This window comes from Papaver somniferum, chromosome 6 (assembly GCF_003573695.1).
Source record: "Papaver somniferum cultivar HN1 chromosome 6, ASM357369v1, whole genome shotgun sequence".
Taxonomy (NCBI): Eukaryota; Viridiplantae; Streptophyta; class Magnoliopsida; order Ranunculales; family Papaveraceae; genus Papaver; species Papaver somniferum.
The window spans coordinates 148,930,476-148,953,337 of record NC_039363.1 but is presented as its reverse complement, the minus strand read 5'-3'; the positions used below and the strand labels follow the sequence as shown (position 1 = coordinate 148,953,337).

The 22,862-nt window shown below is 38.0% G+C and overlaps 1 protein-coding gene and 1 long non-coding RNA gene across 2 annotated transcripts; both read left to right on the top strand.

Annotated features, from left to right (window-relative positions):
- The first annotated feature begins 6,423 nt into the window (after positions 1 to 6,423).
- Positions 6,424 to 9,152, top strand: LOC113289763. Its single transcript, XR_003331101.1, has 3 exons — positions 6,424 to 7,217; positions 7,447 to 8,190; positions 8,524 to 9,152. It is a non-coding gene; the product is annotated as an uncharacterized LOC113289763 (long non-coding RNA).
- A 1,151-nt stretch (positions 9,153 to 10,303) lies between these two features.
- LOC113291647 lies at positions 10,304 to 11,699 on the top strand. The gene is made up of 3 exons (XM_026541159.1): positions 10,304 to 10,454; positions 10,657 to 10,733; positions 10,866 to 11,699. Exons 1-3 carry the CDS (start codon positions 10,304 to 10,306, stop codon positions 11,697 to 11,699), a joined length of 1,062 nt encoding a protein of 353 aa, XP_026396944.1.
- Positions 11,700 to 22,862: the final 11,163 nt, after the last annotated feature.

Here is a 22,862-nt window from a genome sequence, read left to right as displayed (position 1 = left end):
AGTTTGAATTATAAAAATATATGTAGCCATCCTCGTAGGAAAAAACATAAGCTCTTATCCTAATTATTACTGTAATTTTTTTATTTTTTTTTGACTTAAAAGGTTAAAATTTTACTACAAAGAAAAAAAGAGATACAAGAAAGGAATGCACCAAACAGTGCAGCAACAAAAACAACAATAGAGGTTACAAAAAACCAAGCTCAAATCTAAAGAAAGAAAAACTAAGTAAGCAAAGCCTACCCCATCGGCAACCATAAAAACATTCACAAACACATTAGTAGACCATCCTAGTACTTCTTCTTGACAAGGGTTCTTTTTCCACGCCCCAAATTCTCATTGCTAGTAACTCTATTCCTAATTAGTAATTGATTAACAAGAAAGTGAGCGCATAGAGAGATGAATGTGGTATGCGAGTATGACCTCCCATGATAGTTTAACTCATACTAATTTTTAACACATGCTAATCTGAAAGCGCCTCTAGCTGTCAAGCAGTCGGTCTATCAAAATAAATTTCTAATGTGGACCAAAGACATGCTCTAAGGGCAACTCATATGGTATGTAGCTAAAACCATCCATAACTCAATGACTCTCCATATATTTGTGGACCCTTACGAATTTGGGGAGTTAAAATCTACTGTGATAAAATTAAACGGATTCTCCATCCGACCACTCAATGATCGGATGACATTTCCTTTTTAATTTAAAAAAAAGAACTCAGGAAAAAGCTTCTTTCCTTCTATTTTTTCATCGAAAAAAAATGGTTCTTCCCGTCTGAGTTTCTCCTTCTCTGGTTTATCTTCAGTTTCGTTGATTTACTTCTATGATTCATCTTGGTTTATTGCTTCTTGGAGAAAACAAGTCCAAAATCTTCTCTACTTCTTCATAGAAGATCTCCAATGTCATCAGGTATGTTAGGGTTCTCAAAAACTGAAATATCAATTTAGAGATCGATTGATTGGTGTTGTTTACCTCAGAAATCAATTGGTTTTTAGTGTTCTAAAACTAGTATTTGATGATTTTATAGTGTTTGATGATTAGGATTTACATCCATACTCTATGATTGATTTGTCATCTATGATTTTTTTTAGTAGATTTGAATGCAATTGGTGAAAAATTAACATGCATGTTAACTATTTGATGAAGTTAAGATATGAGTTTTGGTGAATGACTTCCACACCTGAACTGTGGAGTCGATGTATTATTTATACAAGATCTCAAAGATGATGTTACAACAGTTTTTACCTATTCAAAAGTAATGAATGCTATTCTTAAGCTAACTGAAAGACTCTTAGACTTATCTGATACTACCCAGTCTTTCCTAGACTTACGGTATTCAACCTGGTCAGTCGAGACTTGTGAGCCGGTGAGACTCGTATGGTTAACATTCCCCCTCAAGTTGTGCTGAGTTTACGAATGTGCAACTTGCTACGTAATATCTGAAATCTTTGTGTTGGTAGACCTTTGGTAAAAATGTCAGCTATTTGATCCCATGAACTGATGAACTGCACCTTCAAGTGATTGCTAGCCACCCTTTCCCTTACAAAATGATAATCTATCTCGATATGCTTCGTGTGAGCATGAAAAACTGGATTAGATGTAAGGTATGTTGCGCCCAAGTTATCACACCACAACACTGGGGCAGAGATAGTAATTCCAAGTTCACGAAGCAATGACTCAATCCAAATAATCTCATAGGTTGCAATGGCAATGCCTAGATATTCTGCCTCAGTGCTAGATTTACTGACTGTCTTCTGTTTTCTAGCACTCCACGATATCAGATTACCACCGAAGTATATACCATAACCACTAGTGGATCTACGATCATCTAGGCAACCATCCCAATCAGCATCTGAGTAACCATGCAAAGAAAAGTCTCGTGAAGGATGTATATGAAGGCCATAATCCACTGTGTTCTTTAGATATCGAAGAAAACGTTTCACTTGTTCCCATTGTTCAATATAAGGACTGTGCATATACTGGCACACCTTATTAACAGCTACAGAAATATCTGGCCTCGTGATATGGAGGTATTGAAGAGCACCAACGATGCTGCGATATAAGGTACAGTCTGCAAATCTTTCACTGCCTGTCTGCCTTAACTTCAAGCTGGAAGACATTGGACTCGACACGGGTTTTACACCATCTAGTCTAGTGCGTTTGAGAAGATCTGTTATATACTTGCGCTGAGTGAGAATTAGACCACCAATTTTCCTTATAACTTCTATACCCAGAAAGAAATGAAGGTCCCCCATGTCTTTTATCGCAAACTCTCTACCCAGTTCTTGAATGAGTCGAGCTACCTGCGAAGAGTCTGACCCTGTGACAATTATGTCATCCACATAAATCAACACATAAGTAAATGATTGTTTGGTTTTGCAGACAAACAAGGATGTGTCTGCAACTGAACCTTTGAAGCCAAGTGTGATTAGATAGTTACTGAGCCGTGAAAACCATGCACGCGGAGCCTGCTTTAGCCCATATAACGACTTATGCAGTGTACACACATGAGTTGGATGATTAGCATCTACATACCCTGCCGGTTGCTTCATATAGACTTCCTCTTCCAAAGTTCCATGGAGGAAAGCATTTTCAACATCTAGTTACTTCAATGGCCAGTTGTTCATGACAGCAATAGCCAGAACCAGACGTATAGTACATGGTTTTATAACTGGACTAAAGGTCTCTCCATAATCAACCCCTTCATGTTGATTAAAACCTTTCGCCACCAATCGAGCCTTACGTTTATCAATGGTTCCGTCAGAGTTTTGTTTTACTCGATAAACCCACTTAGAGCCAACAACATTCATGCCTGGTTGAAAAGGAACTATCGAATATGTGCCATTTCTGATGAGAGCATTTATTTGATTATCCATAGCTGCACGCCATTCTGGAAGTTTGCATGCTTCTGAGTAACATGTTGGTTCCATGCATTCTGAATCATTGAGGGGATGTTTAGTTGCAGTCAAACACATTTTTTGAACATGCTTGTTAATTCCAGATTTTTCCCTTGTTTGCATAAGATGAGTAGAGGATACTACATGAGAAGTATTTACTTCAGAGCTGTCTTGAAGTGGCATACTTGTGACGGAATCAGCAGCAGAGATAGTTTGAGTATTCAGTTGTGATGTAGATGTTGTAGGAGAGGCCTGGAATAGTTCCAATCTTTTCATATCATTGCTTATGCTCGGTAGCAGTTCTGTAGATGGAGATACAACATTCTATTGCATAGGGAGATAATGTCTACGCCTAAAAGGAGGAGAGTGTAGATATGAAGTATCTGAAGGCACATTACCTGGACTGTGCAATGGTACACACTGCTGCTTTGGACTGAATGGAAACGACTGTTCTTCAAACCTTACATGGCGTGTGATATAAATCCTACCAGTCTCTCTATGTAAGCAGATATAACCCTTATGAGAACTACTGTATCCTATAAAGACACATGGGAGTGATCTAGGTTCTAGCTTGTTTGAGTTATAAGATCTGAGGCAAGGATAAGCAAGACAACCAAAAACCTTTAAAAACTTGTAATCTGGTTCTTTATGAAAAAGGAGTTCTAGAGGAGTTTTGACTTCACTGGATGATTTAGGCAGACAATTAATTAAGTAACAGGCAGTGACAAACGCATCAGCCCAAAATGATGAGGGCATATGTGCTTGAAATAAAAGTGCTAGCCAGATTCAGTGACATGGCGAATACGTCTCTCTGCTATTCCATTTTGTGGTGATGTATGAGGACAAGAGAATCGGTGTTGAATACCAGATTCATTCAAATACTTTGTGAACTTCTTATACTCTAAGGCATTGTCAGACTGAAAAGTCTTAATCCTATGATCTGTAAGATTTTCAATTTGTTTTCGAAAATTTATAAAAATGGACAGAGCATCGGAACGTTGTACTAAAGGAAACACCCAAGTGAAATGAGAATAAACATCCATTTGGAGCATGTAATATCGAAAACCAGACCTGGATAGTTTAGGGGAGACCCAGATATCAGAAACAACCAAAGACAGTGGTTTATCATAAGATGTAGTGCTGAGAGAAAAGGGAAGTTTTCTGCTCTTACTAACATGAAAAGAGTTGCAGAAATTAAACATTTTATTCGAAACTGCAAGTGAAAACCTATTGCAAATGCTAGACACGGTACGTAGCATCGGATGACCCAGACATTGATGCCATGTCGGCATGGAAGATGCAACATTAGCTTGAGAAGAACCTTGTTTGGTGATTTGTGTAAGGCCTTCAAGAATGTACAGTCCATTCCTATTCAGTCCGCGCAGCAACAGCTTTCCTGTTGTCTTGTCCTTTACAAAGAAATGAGATGTGTGAAACTCAAAGAAAACACCATTATCTTTGCAGAATTGAGAAACTGATAACAAGTTTGTCTTTATACTAGGTACATGAAAAATGTTATTCAAACAGAATATTCTTGAGTTATGTGTGAAAGATGCATTACCAGTATGTGTGATGTTTAGTGAATTACCATTACCCACATACACTTGTTCTGTGCCTGTATATGCATGAGGGATTGTTAAGTTATTCATATCTGCTGTTAGATGATTGGTAGCACCAGAATCAGTTACCCATTGGTTGCCATATGATGCTTCAGGAAATGCAATATACGCAGCTTGTGGTTTTGGTTGATTGGTGCTTGGTTTGTAACGGAACCAGCATTTGTCACCAAGGTGACCTTTCTTGTTGCAGATTTGACACTTCTCAGCAGTGTTGTTGCTTTGCAGAGGAGACTGGAAACGATGTTGTGACTGATTTTGTTGATAATGAAAAGGTCGTTGATTTTGATTGTGGTTGTTGTTTTGAGGAGTTTTTCGTCCTGATGTAGATGAAGCTGCAATATGTGCAATGGGTTGTTGTATTTCCTCAAGCTGACGTGTGATGCGCATATCAAAGTTGAGAAGATGTGAGTAAAACAGATCCATGCTCAGGTTCTCCATTGTGCTTAAGGTGGAGACAATCAAATCATATGCTTGGTTCAACCCATTGCTGATGGATTGCTTCTTTTCATCATCACTGACTGTATATCTGGATGCTGCAAGCTGTGCAAATAGTTCTTTAGCCTCATTTAAAAATACTCTTCAAGATTTGTTACCTTTGCTTAAGTTGTGTAGCTGCTTTTTGAGATTCATCTGGTGAAACTTTGTCTTTGGAGCATATTCTGCCTCCAATGCATCCCATACCTCCTTAGATGTATTAAGATCACGTACAACCCCAAGACACTCTGGAGTAAGAGTTGAGTTCAGCCATCCAACCAAAAAAGAGTCTTGTTCTTCATATGCAATGAACTCTGGATTTTCAGCATCAGAATCTGGTAGTGTTCTAGGAGGTATAGCTTTTGTACCATCAATAAAGCCAGTTAATCCATGGCCCTTCAGAATTGGTTTGAACTGTGTTTTCCACAGTGGGTAGTTGGTTTATGTTAGCTTAAGAGTTACCAGATGATGGATCTGTACGTTTCTTAGCTGAGTTGTTGTCGACATATTTGGTGAGTTTTGTTTGTTTTGAAGTGTTTTGGAAGCGTAGCTTGGATCAAGTCTGATACCAAGTTAAGTTATGATTTTTGGTGAATGACTTCCACACCTGAACTGTGGAGTCGATGTATTATTTATACAAAATCTCAAAGATGATGTTACAACAGTTTTTACCTATTCAAAAGTAATGAATGTTATTCTTAAGCTAACTGAAAGACTCTAAGACTTATCTGATACTACCCAGTCTTTCCTAGACTTACGGTATTCAACCTGGTCAGTTGAGACTTGTGAGCCGGTGAGACTCGTATGGTTAACAGATGAGACTCGTATGGTTAACAGATGAAATTCGTCACAGAAATATAGTTTATTCCACGTGCATGATGACTTTCAAATTCTTCTTTGTAGAATGACGCATATGGTTGTTTAGGGCTTACCTAATTACTTGAAGGGGCTTACCCATGGTGTTAGTTTATACTCTGTAGGTTCTGACATAAGTCACCACAATAGGACCTTAACATCTTCTTTGTTTTGTATCATAGGTTGGCTATATGGATAATTAGCTTAAATGGTTAGTTGCAGTATGAAAATTATCTGGTTGGTAGTGAAAACATGGTATTTACTTACATTACTCTTTAGTGCCTTGCCGGACTTGAATTGCATCCTACGAATTGTTTCAATGATGTAGCCATTAGCAAATTACCTTCCTAGTGTTAAACCATTACACTGCAATATAGTGATTGCTTAGTGTTTATACTAATGATGTAGCGTTTATCCATTTTAAGATGAACAGTTCCAGTAGATAATACTGTAAGTACCAATTCTTAACTACTTGTTTAGTAAGAAATGATGTGCTAGGAATGTTGTACTTTCTTAAAATAATATTCTTACATAATTTTGTGGAAAATTACTCAATTGTGAACTCACTCAATTGTGATGTTTCTGAATGAATAGAGAGTATGAATAGTTTCCATCAACGTGTTTCGTCAATGGACTCACCACTACCACATATATGTAAGAAAAATAGTACTAGGAAAGAGATAACATTTAGAGGTGGATGGTCTGAAATGAAAGATTTGTATGACATTGTGTCCCAACATGAAGAATGTAAAAAAATCATTGATAAATGTGGTTGTCAAAGATTGTTTGAAATAGATGCCCCGTTTTGTGACAAGAAGCTTGCGGATGCAATTGTTGAGCGATGGTGGGAGTCCACCAATACATTCCATTTTCCGGAGTTTGAAATAGGTTTCACACCACATGATTTTACTTCACTGACCGGTATTTCGGTGGGAAGAGGGAGTAATCCTTCGTTTATACAATGGGAAGACGATGAAAAATAAGAGTGTTTAATAATGGCAAGAGCTTATTTAGGTAATGTGATTGAAAATGCTACACACTCTAACGATTATAACGAAGATTACTTTAAGGGTGGTGGAGTCCCTTGTTCGCACTTGTACCGATGGCTTCTACAATTCAAAAATGTTTCAATTGAAGTTATGGAACCCCATTGGCAAGAGATTACCCGAGCGTTTCTTATGTGGTTTATTGAGCAAGTTCTGTTTCCTAATAGTTCATCAATTGTCAAAGTTGGATGGTTGGCATCCCTCTCTGATCTAGAGGAAGTCGGTAAATATCTTTGAGGTACTGCAACTTTAGCTCGTCTTTATCGATCATTATGCGAGACTAGTAGCGGAAAATCTCGTCATTCAATGGAATGTGGATGATCCTACCGGTATGTGTTAATATGTTTATTATTTTAATTTTGTCTATCATATTTACCGTTATTATTTTTCCAATAGAGATTAATCTAATCATTTTTGCTATTTATGCTGGTTCCATTTTCAAAATAGGCATCCATACAACCTTTTAATCCCTACTCTTTCTCAAACCTAAGAATTGTTATTATGTTTCCTAGCCAGCTGCTTGTATTTACTTGAAACTATATCAATTTTTTTTTGCAGTGTTGGTTCTATTTTTACTTCCACTCATTGGTTCCAATAGGAATCCTAATTCATTTGGTTATGAGGCAATAGATCTTGATAGATTTCCCCAAATTGCGGTATTTAACAAAGACCAACTGGCGCACAATCAAGCAGGAACGGGAAGACACTTAAGAGTAGAAGCTCAGAGACAAATAGACATGAGAACAATTGAGTCCACAACATGGCAGCCTTGGGAACGAAGTAAGCTTGCAGGGAAGAAGATTTTACGCCGTGCAAAACAGTTATCTAAATGTAGATATCTTCTTTACAATCCCGAAGATAGGGAAGCAGTTATGTATTTAAGAGAAAGGTGTTGGCGTCAAGTTACTGGAGAATTCGCCATACACACCTTATACAGAGTTCTTGAGAAACTTCGATATGAAAGTAGATGCTGGTGCTCATAAGCTTGTGGTGGATGATGAAGGACTTTATAAAATGTATTGGAAACAAGTTTCTGTTGGTCCTTATTTAAAGCCATTGGGTAGGCCAGTTCCGGGAAACCGAGATGAGATAGGGCCATCATCGTCCCAAAATCCAGCACATCGTCTTCCTTACCCCATTAGTTTGATTCCAGCTCATCATGTTTACGCTACATAAGAGGACAATCGCATTCCACTAGTTGATTGGAGCATGACCGTTCCAGATTCTGATGGTGATCCGATGTCTATCCCAGTTAGTCCTCGTGTTCCTAGCACCTCATGGAGCGTAGACATGCATCCATTGGTAAGTTCTCTAAGCTTTTTTCCCCTTTCATATTTTCAAGAATAGTTGTTGATTTATCTGTACAGTATATAGTTTCATAATCATTTGCTTATTAAGTTCTGTAGGTTATTAAGTTCCACCATTTTTGTCTTTCTTGAGCCATATGGCTACGTGTATAAGCTGTATAATGCAGAGTGAGTGGCCAAAATTTGTGTATAACTAGACCAGTAGGTTTTTTTTTATGACTTCATATTATGAGTGGATATGTAGATAATCCCTTAGATGGAATCTGTTTGTGAGGGTGTCCAATGGTTCATATGATTAACTGATCAACTACGTTTTCTTTTTGTGCAGAGTGAGCGGCCAAAAGTTTCGGCACAACTGTATGATTTAGACTTCAAAAAAAGTAACGAGTTTTACATCCGCCAAACACCCAACAAATGGATAATACTGCATTGCGAAGTGATAATATGACACTGCGAAGTGAGAATATTGCTTTGCAAAATGATAATACCGCATTGCGAAAAGAAGTTGATTCGCTACGACAATATCTTGATGTTCATACTCAAACACAATGTTACCATCCTTCCGAGGCAGAACCTTCTACTCAAGATTGTGGTCCAGAAACTCAGAATACACAACCTTCTCAACATTTCATGGCATATGGAGAATATGCATCTTTGCTTAGCTCAAACTAAACAGATTTACTTTCATCACTTGGTTATGAGAATAATTGAGTTCACATTACAGTTCTCTTAAAAGTTAGATTACTGGAGTCCGAAGTTTAGAGATTATGTTATGTGATGATTTTAATTTTGCTGAACTAATTTGGGTGTTCCTTCCAAGCTGAACTCTATGGATTTAGTTAGTGTCTTGGTACTGTATTGTGCTTGTTGGTCGCTTTAATTTCCTCGAGTCCTGTAATCTCTATCTTTGTTTTAGTATGAAATTGTTAATGAGAACTCGATATTTCCTCGCTGAAATCTCATCTCTCTCCTCTCTCCTCGCTGAAATCTCCCCAGAAAGAAAACGCCGTCACCATTTGCCTGCTCGGATTTAGGACTAGATCCGAGCAGGACTTCAACTATTTCTCTCTTCTATCACTGTAATTTTAGTTGTTAATCATCTGGAATGTCTGGATTGTTAAAAAAAAAAAAAAAAAAAAAATCAAGTAGACAAGGTTGATTGAAGTTCTCTCTCCCTTTATCTCACTTGAAATCCATGGATCGATGTTGTCCCCTGCCAATCTCACCTCATCTTAGTTCCCATCTTACTACTTTTTCATCAGTGAAATCCTTGACTAATTTTCATCAATCAAAGCCAATAGAACCACACTTAATCTCAACCTAAACGAAACCTCCATCAACCACTTCTTTATACACCCCATCTCACATCCCTTAAAGACTTCTCATACATCCCCTATCAACAATCTCTCACATCGGTTCTTAACCAAGAAAGGTCTTGGTTTCCGATGATGATCTGGCTCCCGATCTTCAATTCATAATCAGCAAGTGTGCTGGTTTTTGTTGACCACATAATCAAGTGGCTCTTACATCCCCTATCACCAATCTCTCGCATCAATCTCTCACATCAATTCTTAACCAACCAAGATGATGATCTGGATTCCGATCTTGAGTTCTTAATCAGCACCGTGCTGGTCTCTGACGATCACAAAAGCAAGCGGCGGTGCTGCAATTGTAGTGGTGGTGCAAAATGTGACTTCTACTGGCGGCTTTGGAAAAGATGATTTTAGTCGGGGTTTCATCTGTCTTGGGCCTTCTAACTTTATGGGAAATATCTTGTTTGGTTTCTTGGGCTTCGTTGTGTCTTTTGGGTCTCTTTGACTCCTTACTCTCAGTTGAGGGTATCCCTTGTAATTTTTATTTTCTGGTCTGTTTGTAAACAATTCATATTTCTCTTATACAATCTCTTTTCACGATCAAAAAAAAAAACTCGATATTTCCTGACTAGATTGTGTGAAATCTATAAATGGATGCATGTCCCTGAAGATTTTTGCCTCCTCTGATCTTTGTTGTGGTTTAGATTGTGGTTTGTTGTTTGCTGTAGTTTACAAATAAGGATGACTATGGTAAGGTACACTAATGTGCTTGATTTTTTATAGGTGTCTACTGAAATGAGTGATCGAGATTCTCAAGACGATGTTGGGACTTTGGCTTCCTATGACCCTATGGATGACATTGACCGTATTCTCCGTAGATGGGAGGAAAGAGATGCTGATGATGAGGTTGAAAGGCTATTATTAATTAACCATTGGTTAGAAACAGGTATGGTTACTCCATCTGTGATGACATTGCCTGGATACATATTATACAGTTACTTGCAAATTGAACATAACCCCTGGAACATGGAAAATATTGACTAGGAAACCATATTGTAAACTGATAATATGTTTGCTTGCATATAGCTTTAAAAAATTGGAACACTAGTTTAGTTTAGTGTTTCTGTTTATGTGTCTTAATCAAGCAGGTACAATTATTGCTCAACCAGAATTGCATGAGGTCTTCCACAGACGATACACCGATAGATTCAGGGTTATTCATGATGTACAGATGATGCGTGACTATTTCACCACAAATTGTGTGTATTCAATCCAAAATTTTCATGACCGTCTCCGTATGAGGCGAGAACTGTTTGTCAGAATCTTGGGTGAGATATGTGTTCATGATCCTCTATAGCCTCAAAGACTGGACTGCAGAGGTGTACCAGGTCATTCTCCCCACATGAAGATGCTTGCCTGCGTCAAGTTACTTGCCAATGGTATTGCAGCTGATGCGAATGACGATTATGTGAGAATGGGAAAGACAACTCAGTACTTTTACTTGAAGCGGTTTTGTAGGAATATTGTGAAACTTTTTGGTCCGAGGTACTTGAGAAAACCCACACCGGACGATGTAAAACGTTTGTTGAAGGAGAATGATGAAAGAGGTTTTCCTGGTATGCTTGGAAGTGTTGATTGTATGTATTGGCCGTGGAAGAATTGCCCGACATCGTGGGCTGGACAATACAAAGGATATAAGCCATGGCCCTCCATTGTATTAGAGGCAGTTGCATCTTATGATAGATGGTTTTGGCATGCATTTTTTGGTATGCCTGGTTCGTGTAATGATCTCAATGTACTCGATGCATCACCACCGTTCGACAATATCTTATCGGAGGATGCTCCACAAGTTGATGTTCGTATAAATGGTCATAGATATGATATGGGTTACTATTTAGCTGACGGAATCTACCCAATATTGTCAACTATTGTTCAGTCTTACAAACAGCCGCATAATCAACAACAGACATTATTCAACGGTTACCAAATGGGAAAAAGGAAGGATGTTGAGCGGGCATTTGGGATTCCGCAAGCAAAATTCCACATTGTGGCAGGACCAGTAAGGTATTGGGATGAAGATGACCTTAAGTACATAATGAAGACTTGTATTATTCTCCACAACATGATATCTGAGGATGAACGTCGTCATGGTGCTTGGAAAACACCAGGAGCAGGAGAAATGAGAATTTAGCACAGTCATGAACCAAGACCTGTCAACTACCATGAATTTATTAACATACCAATGCATGAGGCGCTTCGTGAAGACTTATGTGCACATATTTGGGCGAGGCATGGAGCAGAGGTGGCAAACTGAATTCTGGAAACTGCAATTTTTGTTGCTCTTGTGTCTCTGTTTATTGTGGCTAGCACTTGTAGTAGAAATTCTCACTCTTTATGTATTTAGTCTGGGATCATGTTGTCTTATGCTCCGTTCAAGTAGTTGAATTCATTTCTGAATTACATATACATCCAGAAGTCTAGTTGGATGTTGTTGGGTTTTAATCTTGTAATTCAATTACATATTTTATGGCAATTGTTAATTTAGTTCTTCAGTTCCTTCCTCCTCCTGTTAGTTGCAGAAGATATAGAAAAACGACATTGCTTGTATTCTAATTTCATTTTATACCAATGAAACATAATACCATTGTATTCAGAAATGAAAAGAAAGTGCAACATAAAACAGTGAAACATAAATACCATTGTATTCAGAAATAAAAAGAAAGTGCAACATAAAACAGAGAAAATGATACTCAGAAACAAATCCACATCAAAGTTTTGAGCCTAGTTCTTCTTTAGTATCTCTTTTTGTTGCTTTTCAACCCATGCCTTTTAAATGGAACTCAACCTGGACATGTCCATTGTGATCAACTCTTGCTCACGTCTTGCTTCTTCGGCTTTGAGACGACGATCAATCATTGCATTCTCTTCTAGAGTAGCAACTGACTTTGTTGCATCTTTTTCTTTGAGATATGAGATGATTTTATCGGAGCTTTGGGAGAATATAGAATCGGTTGAGGAAGACGAATTCTCTCCGGTGTATTTAGCCTTCTTAAGCGCTTTATTGTGTTTGATGCCTCTTGTTTTTTTTCTTTAGGTGATCTTTTTCAATTTCAACATTTGGTGTTGGTTTATAGGGAGGGTGGACAGATACCCTTACTCCATCACCGGCTTCGACTTCATCTTCTTCATCTAGTTCTTGTTCTTGTTGTTCTTCTTCCCTTTCTTCGTTTTCTCTATCAGGTTCAACGGTCGGAATAGTTGCATCGGGAAAGTCTTCTTCATCCTCATCGGTATATTTTGTATAGTCATAACCCTTTACATATTTGAAGAGTTTGTAAGCTTCTTCATATGGAAATGGTTTACGATAGATTCTTGTGTACTCGATCCGTGCTTGGTGAGTCTACAATTGAAATTTGTGGGGTTAAAATTCAATAACACAAGATAAAAAATCTTCAAATCCTACACAATATAAGCAATTGGTACTTAAAATTGAATTGAAATTACACTAAAAAACTTAATTTGAGCAACAAGAGTCTTACCAAGTCTTCGGGTGCCCAACCGCTACTTTTCTTTCGAAAAACCTTGCCAATGAGAGAAACAAAATTACGGGTTTCTTTCTTTATAACCAATAATCGATTCTCCAGGCTGTGTTGATTACGTTTATATGGATTTTTCGTTTTTCATTGAAGTATGGTATGATCTTCCCCCATAATTTTCCTTTTCTCTGTTGAACTCCAACAGCACCATCACCTCCAAAATTGATGTATGCTGTAACAAGTGCAGATCTTCTTCTAAAATATAATTTGGAGCTCTCATTTGAAGTAGATTGGTAGAAGGCTGGCTAGAATAGATTGAGAGAGAACAACAAAGCCAAGAGACGTTTTTATAGCCAAAAATCCGACCGGTGAACGATCACTTTTTTTTTTGAATTTTTTGAACACTCATCCGGTGACTGAGTGATCGGATAGATAAAGCAAATTATTTCATCCGATGACTAAGTGACCGGATGACAGGAAAAAAATAAAAAAAACTATATCCGAACACTGAGTGTCCGGATGATGTATCCGGTCATTCAGTGACCGGATGGACTACTCCACAGCCTACTCCACATATAAGCGGAGTACCATTTAGACTTCAGAAAGATATGGACCTAAATTCTACCCATAATGAAATTTTTTATCCATAAAAAGTGGATGATCCGAAAGATATGGATTTATTGTTACTCCATAGGAGTTGCCCTAATGACACTTCATGGAGTTATATTAATTAGAAAAACACTCAAACTAAAAATAAGATATATGGAGTTGGTTTGGATGGAGATTTCTCAAAATTTTCTTCCATTTGTGCTGTTATAACGGTGTTCTTCCGATTACTTATTTGGGTCTTCCTTGGGGAGATAAAAGTGGTGGTAATGCTTAATGAGATAAAGTAATTGAAAGATGTTTGGCTAAGTTAGCTGGCTGGAAAAAAACCTTTACTTTCAAGAGCTGGGAAAATCACACTCATCAACAATGTCTTATCTAGTTTGCCTGTGTACTCTATGTCTCTCTTTGATATGCCTATGTATGTTATATTAAGAAGCTGGAGAAGATAATGAGAGATTTTCTTTGGCATGATAAGAAAGGTAGAAGAAAAGTTCATCCAGTTAAGTGGATGTTCTATGTAGAAGAAAAAGGTTTAGTGGATTGGGAATTAAAATTTCCAAAAGTTTAATCAAGCATTCTTGTGTAAATGGTCTTGGAGATATGCAGTTGAAGAAAATACTCTTTGGAAATCAATTACAACCGGAAAATATGGTGTTGGTGAGGATTTTTTGGTTACAAAGACTCCTAAATGTTCTTTTGGTACTCCTGTTTCGAAAACTATTATGAAATGCAACACATCTTTCATCAGGTATGTGAAATTTAAAGTGAACAATGGCTCTAAAACTAGATTCTGAGTTGATAATTGTCTGTATGATCATCCAATCAAAACCTGCTACCGAAACTTATATGCTCTAGCTAGAGGAAAACACTTATCTGTTGCTGAAATGGGTGTAGCTGTTGGTAAATATATTAATTGAGATTTCCTAGAAGAATAAATGCTGCAACAAGAGTGAAATTGAATCTGCTTTCTTCAGACCTGGCTTCTTTCAGTTTTATCCAAGGTGAAGAGGATGAGCTTCAACGGTCTCTGACTAAAGATAAGCAATTTTTTGTTAAATATTTATATGATAATCTTACTCTGGATAATGATGTTGAGCCTGTTAATTCTATATTTGTTCATATATGGAAGCTGAAGTGTCCTCCAAAAATTAGTTTCTTCTTATGTTTAATTTCTCATGACAGGTTATCAACAAGAGATTTTCTCATCAGAAGAGGAGTGGATGTGCTAGGTACTTGCGTTTTCTGTAATGAGAATGAGTCCATTGCTCATCTCTTTTTGCATTGCAGTTTTGTTAGATCAGTATGGGATAAGTTTTTGGGAAAGATGCATTGATTTTTCTCTATGCATGGTGAAACTACTGCTGCTCTTCATTCTTGGCATCTTTTGCAACATAGCAAAGGTTAGTACTGCAGTATGAAACATGATTCTTGCAGCTATTCTGTGGAGCATTTGGAAAGAAAGAAATTGGAGAATTTTTATAGATAAAAGGCATAATACTAAAGCAGCGTTTAATAAAGCTATTTATTGCTAATTCTCTTGGGCGTTAACTGATGTGATTTGTAGATAGTGGTAAAAGTGGTTCGATTCTCAGACTTGCGAAGGATATTAATCAGACTTAAATTCTAACATTAAAATAGAAAACTCACTAAAAATTATAGCAAACTCAATCAAAGATGATATCAATATTAAAAGAAACACTGAGGCTAAGATTCCACTATTTTCCAAGTTTAAAGTGATTAAACCAATACTTATATTTATGCAATTTTCTCGTTTAATTTGATTCTAAAATATTGCAATAAGTAGATTTTCAAAAGTAATAATTGTAAATACCAAGTATGAAGCATCAAAAGTCTTAAAACTAAGCATACTCCATCAAAATAAATCACAATCACTCAAATAAAAATCATATTCAATAATAGTTCAAGGCAAGTAATCATATAATTATTGCAGATAAAAAGATAAAATAAAATATACCACTTTTTGTTGGAAAAATAGCTTCCTCTATCGCCTCAGCAATGGGGTTTAGCTCCTCATATTAACCATGTTCTCAAAGTATGTTTTTATAGCTCAAAAGTGTACAAGGAGGTGAAAAAGTGATAACACAGCCGATTCGCAACAGTGTGAAGGTGTTGCAGAATCTCTGTTACAAAGAGGAAACAGTAGCTAAAGACCTAATGCAATTACTGTTGATAAACGATAGATGGGTTCTTCTGTTGAATAACGATAGTGTTCTGTGACAGATTCTTGTGCGTCAATGTTCTTCGTGTTCTTCCTCTTCAGCAGCATCAGCAGAATATTGTATTTTCCTGCAACTCGATCTCTGGAGCTCTGTGGTGTTCTAAACTTCTCCTAAGGTTTCGTCCCCCTTCTATGAGTTATCCCAACTCCTTTTATAGACCACAGGTCGATTTAATCTCCAAAAAATCTCCTTTTTCTTCAACCAAAAGTCTCGGCTTTTCCTTTCTTTCCAAACTCTTTGTACGCGTCTCATGCAGTTATCCAAGCTCTACTCAGCGTATAGAATAAATCTGGAGGTTCATATCATCTCACAATCTTCACATAATCTTCCAAATATTCTCCAAATCAAGATAAAGAAAACTCGAAACATGCACGTCCCTGTTTTACTTCCAACCGGAGAAACTCTCGTATTCTTTCATCTAAGCACCGTACGTACTTCCCCTGTTTATCTCCTCTTCCCTTTTGTGATCAAGTTCTCGAGAATATCTCCCACATAGCTTCCATAAATATAGCAGCAAATACCCGAAAAAACTTGAACTTCCCTGTTTTACCTAAACTCGATTTCTGTCCCCTTGTCTTCGTATCTACAAGTCTTACCAACCCTGTTTTGATGAACCAGGGTAGTACCATATCATTCCCATGAAGAAATATGCAACAATCTTGGTCAAGTCCATCTTCAGAAGTTCACGCAGAAACCAAACAAATTTCCCACCATTTTCTGTTCGTATGAAAGTCATGAGGTGGAGTGCCCCTATCCTCTGAAGGGGTGCGAATAGCAATTGAGTACCCCTTATCATTTGAGGTTCCCCTTATCAAAACTGAGAGTCCGAATAGTAATTTTCTCCCACGAGCGCAAATACCACTTTTCGAGCCAATTTTCCCGCAAAAGCTTATTTCTCCAAAAACACCTACAAAGACATAAAATAACCAAATAAGTATAAAATCGAGCACTAACAATATATACAATTGAGATATAATAGACACATAAGTGCGTCTATCAAATACCCCCAAACTTATTATTTGCTAGTATTCGAGCAAATCAAGTAAAATAAAATCCTAACTCACTGTCGCAGGCATTTAGCGTATGCAATAAGCCTTTGAACCCCTGGGTGTTTCTAGTGGCGGAGTGTTGTCTCCGGAGGGCTTACCAGAGGTATACCCACAAAACCTTTATACTCCAGACCCTAGTTATCTACACAGAACCTTGGAAGGCACTAAAAAATCTCCTTGGTTGGCATACTTATTAACTACAGGAGGAAGTACCTTGATGCGAAATTCCAATTGTTGTACACGAGTTTGCACTCAAGAATACTAAAATTCATATATAAGTGACAGAGCTCTACTCAGATAGTTGCACTATGGACATCAATATCCGGAGTCGAAACTAATCACATGGATAGATCAAGAAGATGGATATAGAGAAAAACATGGATGGTTTTGATGTTTACTAGGTGAACGGTGTTTCTCATATCTGTCTGAAGGCCTCCGCAAAAATGAACCTATCCTAATGGACTGAGATACTAGTCTGACTAATATCAACACACTGGCATATACAAGAGAACCAGTGATTGATAATCCTAACTCTAGGTCAACACAACTGGCATATACAAGGGTTCCAGTGGTCGACTTTATTGAATTTATTCCAGTTGGTCTGATGGTCTGGTCTCAGTTTTTTTTTTTTTGTATCTCAATCACTGTAATTCACCCTAGCATTGGTAACAACTTGAATCGTGAGCCCCACTTAATCACTTAGAGAAACCTAGTTTAAAAACAAAACAAAATAAAAACATAAGTGAAAAGGACTCAACGAGATATGGTGAAACTATCATGTTATTTCTAACACCTGAGCTCTGTGATTTTATGAATAGACTCTTTAGATGTTGCCATCTAGTCATATTGGTTCCTCAACTCCTAAAACCAAAAATGCTTCCATCCACTTAGATTGGTTAGTGCCATTCTTAATAGGCATAAATTTCTAGGCTCTGGAGTTTATTTATTGCAACGAAAAGGTAACAAAAAGTTCTACCCCACCCCCAAACTTAAATCTAACATTGTCCTCAATGTTTCTAATCAAAGAACAGTACCAAAAATATAAGTAACATGAGGAAATAGTAAAGAGAGAAGTCGGAAAGATAGTACCTGGGTGAAGTGTAACCAAAAACCTACAAAAATATTATACAACATACAAAATCGCCTCGATGGTCAATCAAGGTAAACAGGGTCCTCCAGAGGGACCTCCTAACATCACCTGTAGGAAAAGGCTCTAAAAAGGGCTTCAATCGCTGACCATTAACCTTCGAAGAACTACTACCATCTGGTGTCTCAATCTCAACAGCGCCATGAGGAAAAACAGTACGGACCACAAAAGGACCGGTCCACCGAGAGCGCAACTTCCCGGGGAATAGATGCAAACGAGTGTCATACAGAAGAACTTTTTGACCTGGAGAAAATGACTTTCGTAAAATATTCCTATCATGCACAAGTTTCATTTTGTTCTTATACTCCTTAGCACTATCGTATGCATCTCTACGAATCTCGTCCAACTCATTGAGCTGGAGATTTCTTTGAGCTCCTGCCTTGTCAAGTGAAAAGTTTAAGTTCTTAATAGCCCAATAGGCTCGATGCTCTAACTCAACAGGCAGGTGACATGCCTTTCCAAACACTAAACGATAAGGTGACATTCCAATGGGTGTCTTAAACGCAGTACGGTAAGCCCATAAGGCATCAGTAAGCCTCGACGACCAGTCTTTCCTGTTTGGATTAACTGTTTTCTCTAGAATACGTTTAATTTCCCTATTGGAAACCTCTACCTGACCACTAGTCTGAGGGTGATATGGGGTTGCTACTTTATGGGTCATACCGTATTGTTTCATTAAAAGAGAAACGGTCTATTACAAAAGTGTGAACCTCCATCACTAATTATAGCTCGCGGCGTACCAAAACGTGTAAGTATATTCTCTTTCAAAAACTGGACTATGACCCTGTGGTCATTCGTTTTACACGGAACCGCCTCAACCCACTTAGACACATAGTCTACAGCGACAAGTATGTAAAGATAACCAAACGAAATAGGAAATGGACCCATAAATCAATGCCCCACACATCAAAGACCTCAATCACTAAAATAGGGTTCAAAGGCATCATATTTCTACGGGAAATGGTTCCTAGCTTCTGGCAACGCTCACAAGAAACACAATGACTATGGGAAAAAAACAATCTTAAGAGGCCAGTAAAATCCGCACTGCAAAATCTTAGCAGTCTTCTTAGCACTAAAATGACCCCCACATGCATGTTCATGACAAAGGATAATACTAGACTGGTCACTCTCAGATACACATCTCCTAATAATCTGTTCCGGACAATACTTAAACAGATAAGGATCGTCTCAAAAGAAATGATTAACCTCGGCTAAAAACCTAGAACGATCTTGCTTACCCCAATGTTGAGGCATTCGACCAGTAACAGATAATTCACTATATTTGCATACCAAGGTGATTGGGAAACAGAGAACAATTTTTCATCAGGAAACTATCCCTTATAGGAAGGGAATTATTAGGGGAACTAACAACTAGCCTAGACAAGTGGCTGTTACTACATTCTCTGCACCCCTTTTGTCTCTAATGTCTGGACAAAAATCTTGTAACAAAGGATCCATCTAATCAATCTAGGTTTGGTATCCTTCTTAGACAAAAGGTATTTCAAAGCAGCATGATCAGTATAGATTACGATCTTAGAACCTAATATAGGATCTAAACTTATCCAAGGCAAACACGATGGCTAAATTCCTTCTCGGTAGTTGTATAGTTCATTTGGGCATCATTCAGAGTTTTGCTAGCATATAAATCACATGAGTAATTTGTTTTCTCGTTGACCTAACAACGCCTATAGCATAATCTGAAGCATCACACATAATTCAAAGGGTAGGTTCCAGTTAGGTGCCTGGACTATCGGGGCAGTAGTGAGTAAAGTTTTAAGCTTCTCAAAAGCCTCTAAACAAGCATCATCAAAGACAAACTTAACATCTTTGCAAGCAAATTGCAAAGAGGTCTAGAAATCAAGCTAAAATCCTTAATGAATCGACGGTAAAAACCTGCATGCCCTAGGAATGACCTAATATCTTTTACGGTTTTTGGGACCTGTAAAGTCTTAATAAGGTCAACTTTGGCTTTGTCTACCTCTATACCCTTTGAAGAGACGATGTGCCCTAACAATTCCTGATTTAACCATGAAATGGCATTTTTCCCAATTAAGCACTAAATTTTTTTCCTTACACCTAGTCAACACTAATGTCAAATGATGCAAGCACTCATCGAAAGATGAACCAAACACTGAAAAATCATCCATAAAGACCTCTAAGAACCGTTCTACCATATCAGAAAATATGCTCATCATACAACGCTGAAAAGTTGCAGGGGCATTACATAGCCCGAAAGGCATGCGTCTATACGCAAAGGTACCAAAGGGACAGGTAAAAGTGGTTTTCTCTTGGTCTTCTGGGGCAATAACGATCTGATTATAACCGGAGTAGCCATCTAAGAAGCAATAGTGACTATGTCCAGCTAATCGCTCTAGCATTTGGTCGATAAAAGGAAGGGGAAAGTGATCCTTCCTTGTGACCTTGTTCAATTTCCTATAGTCAATACACACAGCCATCCCGTGGTCACTCGGGTTGGGATTAATTCATTATTATCATTCTGGACTACAGTGATACCTGATTTCTTGGGGACAACCTGAACAGGGCTGACCCACTTACTGTCTGAAATTGGGTAAATAATACCCGCATCTAACAACTTAAGCACCTCTTTTCGAACTACCTCTTTCATGTTAGGGTTCAGTCGACGTTGCATCTCCCTAGAAGGTTTGGAGTCTTCCTCTAAATGAATCTGATGCATACACACAGTAGGACTTATACCCTTAATGTCTGCTATAGTCCACCCTAAAGCTTCCTTATTGTCTTGAAGTACATTTACTAGCCTACTTTCCTGATCACTATCCAAATGGAAGCTACAATCACAGGTAAAGTCTCAGATGGGCCTAAAAACACATACTTTAGAGTATCGGGTAGTGGTTTAAGGTCCAACTTTGGGGGCTCTTCTAAAGAAGGAATTAGGGTAGTCTCAGAAACTGGTAACGGTTCGAACCTAGCTTTCCATCTATCAGTGTCTAACACAGGGGTAGAATCTAATAGAGCATTCACCTGTTCAATAGTGCTATCGTCGTCAAAATCTAAACCAAAATGGGATAGACAACTTTCTAATGGGTCTTCAGACAAATGTTTGGTAATGACTCCTGAACTAAGGCTTCTATCATGTTCACCTCTCAACACATGTGTCATCTAGCTCATGAGGTTGCTTACTGACATTAAAAATGTTCATCTCCATAGTCATATTACCAAAAGATAAACTCATCACACCATTTCGACAGTTAATGATCGCATTAGACGTAGCTAAAAATGGGCGACCTAAAATCACAGGTATCTGGTTCTCTGGGTCAGGGACAGGTTGGGTATCTAGGACCACGAAATCCACTGGATAAATAAACTTGTCGACCTCAATAAGAACATCCTCGATAACACCTCGAGGGATTTTAACAGACCTATCAGCTAACTGCAGTGTCATCTGAGTAGGTTTCATTTCACCAAGTCCTAGCTGTAAGTATACATGGAATGGCAGTAAGTTCACACTGGCTCCTAAGTCAAGTAAAGCTTTTTCTACCCGGAAGTTACCTATTGTGCAAGCAATGGTAGGAGAACCTGGGTCTTTGTACTTTGGAGTTGTGGTGTTCTGAATGATTGAACTTACGTGACTAGCTAAAAAGGCTTTCTTATGGACGCTAAGTTTTCGCTTTCGCGTACACATATCCTTAAGGAACTTGGCATAAGCAGGAATTTGCCTAATTGCATCTAATAAGGAAGGTTTATGGTAACTTGCTTAAAAACCTCCACTATGTCATTAAAGTTCGATTCCTTCTTTGTTGGTACTAATAGCTGAGGAAATGGGGCTCTAGGCTAAAATCAGACCTTTCAGGAACCGAATTCACATCATCAGAAACTTTATCAGTCTCTCAGCTACTGGTCCTGAGAGGTGAGATCTGAGGGGTGAACTACAGTATGTTCACTATCGGGCATGGTTACCTTATTGTCTACAACTCTACCACTTCTAAGGGTTCTAACAACATTCAATTGATTCGATGGTTTTGCACCTAATTCATGAACTCCTCTAGGGTTGGGTTGTGTTTGACTAGGAAACTTTTTTCTCTCAAAGAATCACTTATCAGACCAACCTGGGTTTTTAACTCGGAAATAGCCTGACTATTTTCTTGTCCTATCCTGTTACTAGCTTGTAGACTCTGTTCTACGGATAACTGAAATTTTGCAGTTTGCTGAGTTAACAAGGCGAGAGATTCCTCTAAACTTAGGATTTTCTTATCTGACTGATTCTGAAACTGAGCTAGTCCTGAAGGATTCTTAGTATAGCCAAAACCTGGGGGAGCATTAGAATTACTAAACTGACCTTGACTTTGGCCCTTAGACCACGAAAGGTTCGGATGGTTTCTCCAACCAGGATTATAGGTTTCTGAATATGGGTCAATCTTTTGACGGTTATCAAATCTAGTGTTATTATAAAGAGCATTGGTGCTCTTCAATATTCTGGCCTTCCCAAAAAGGCTCCACTCTACCACTAGTCTGGCCCACTTCTAAGGCTTCTAACCTTTTTGCTATAGCACAATTTTGGCATCTGATTCATAGCCTCCTTCTACCCTATTAACGTTTCCTCTACTTAAAAGAATTGTTTTCTGGGGTGCCCTACTATTTTCCCATTGCTGGGTTTTTTCGGCGATTTCATTAAAAAATTCCATCGCCGCATCAACAGTTTGGTTTTCAAATCCACCAGTGCATAGAGACTCAACCATGGTCGTTGTGGAATAATCTAAACCCTCATAAAGGATCTGAACTAGCCTAACCTTTTCT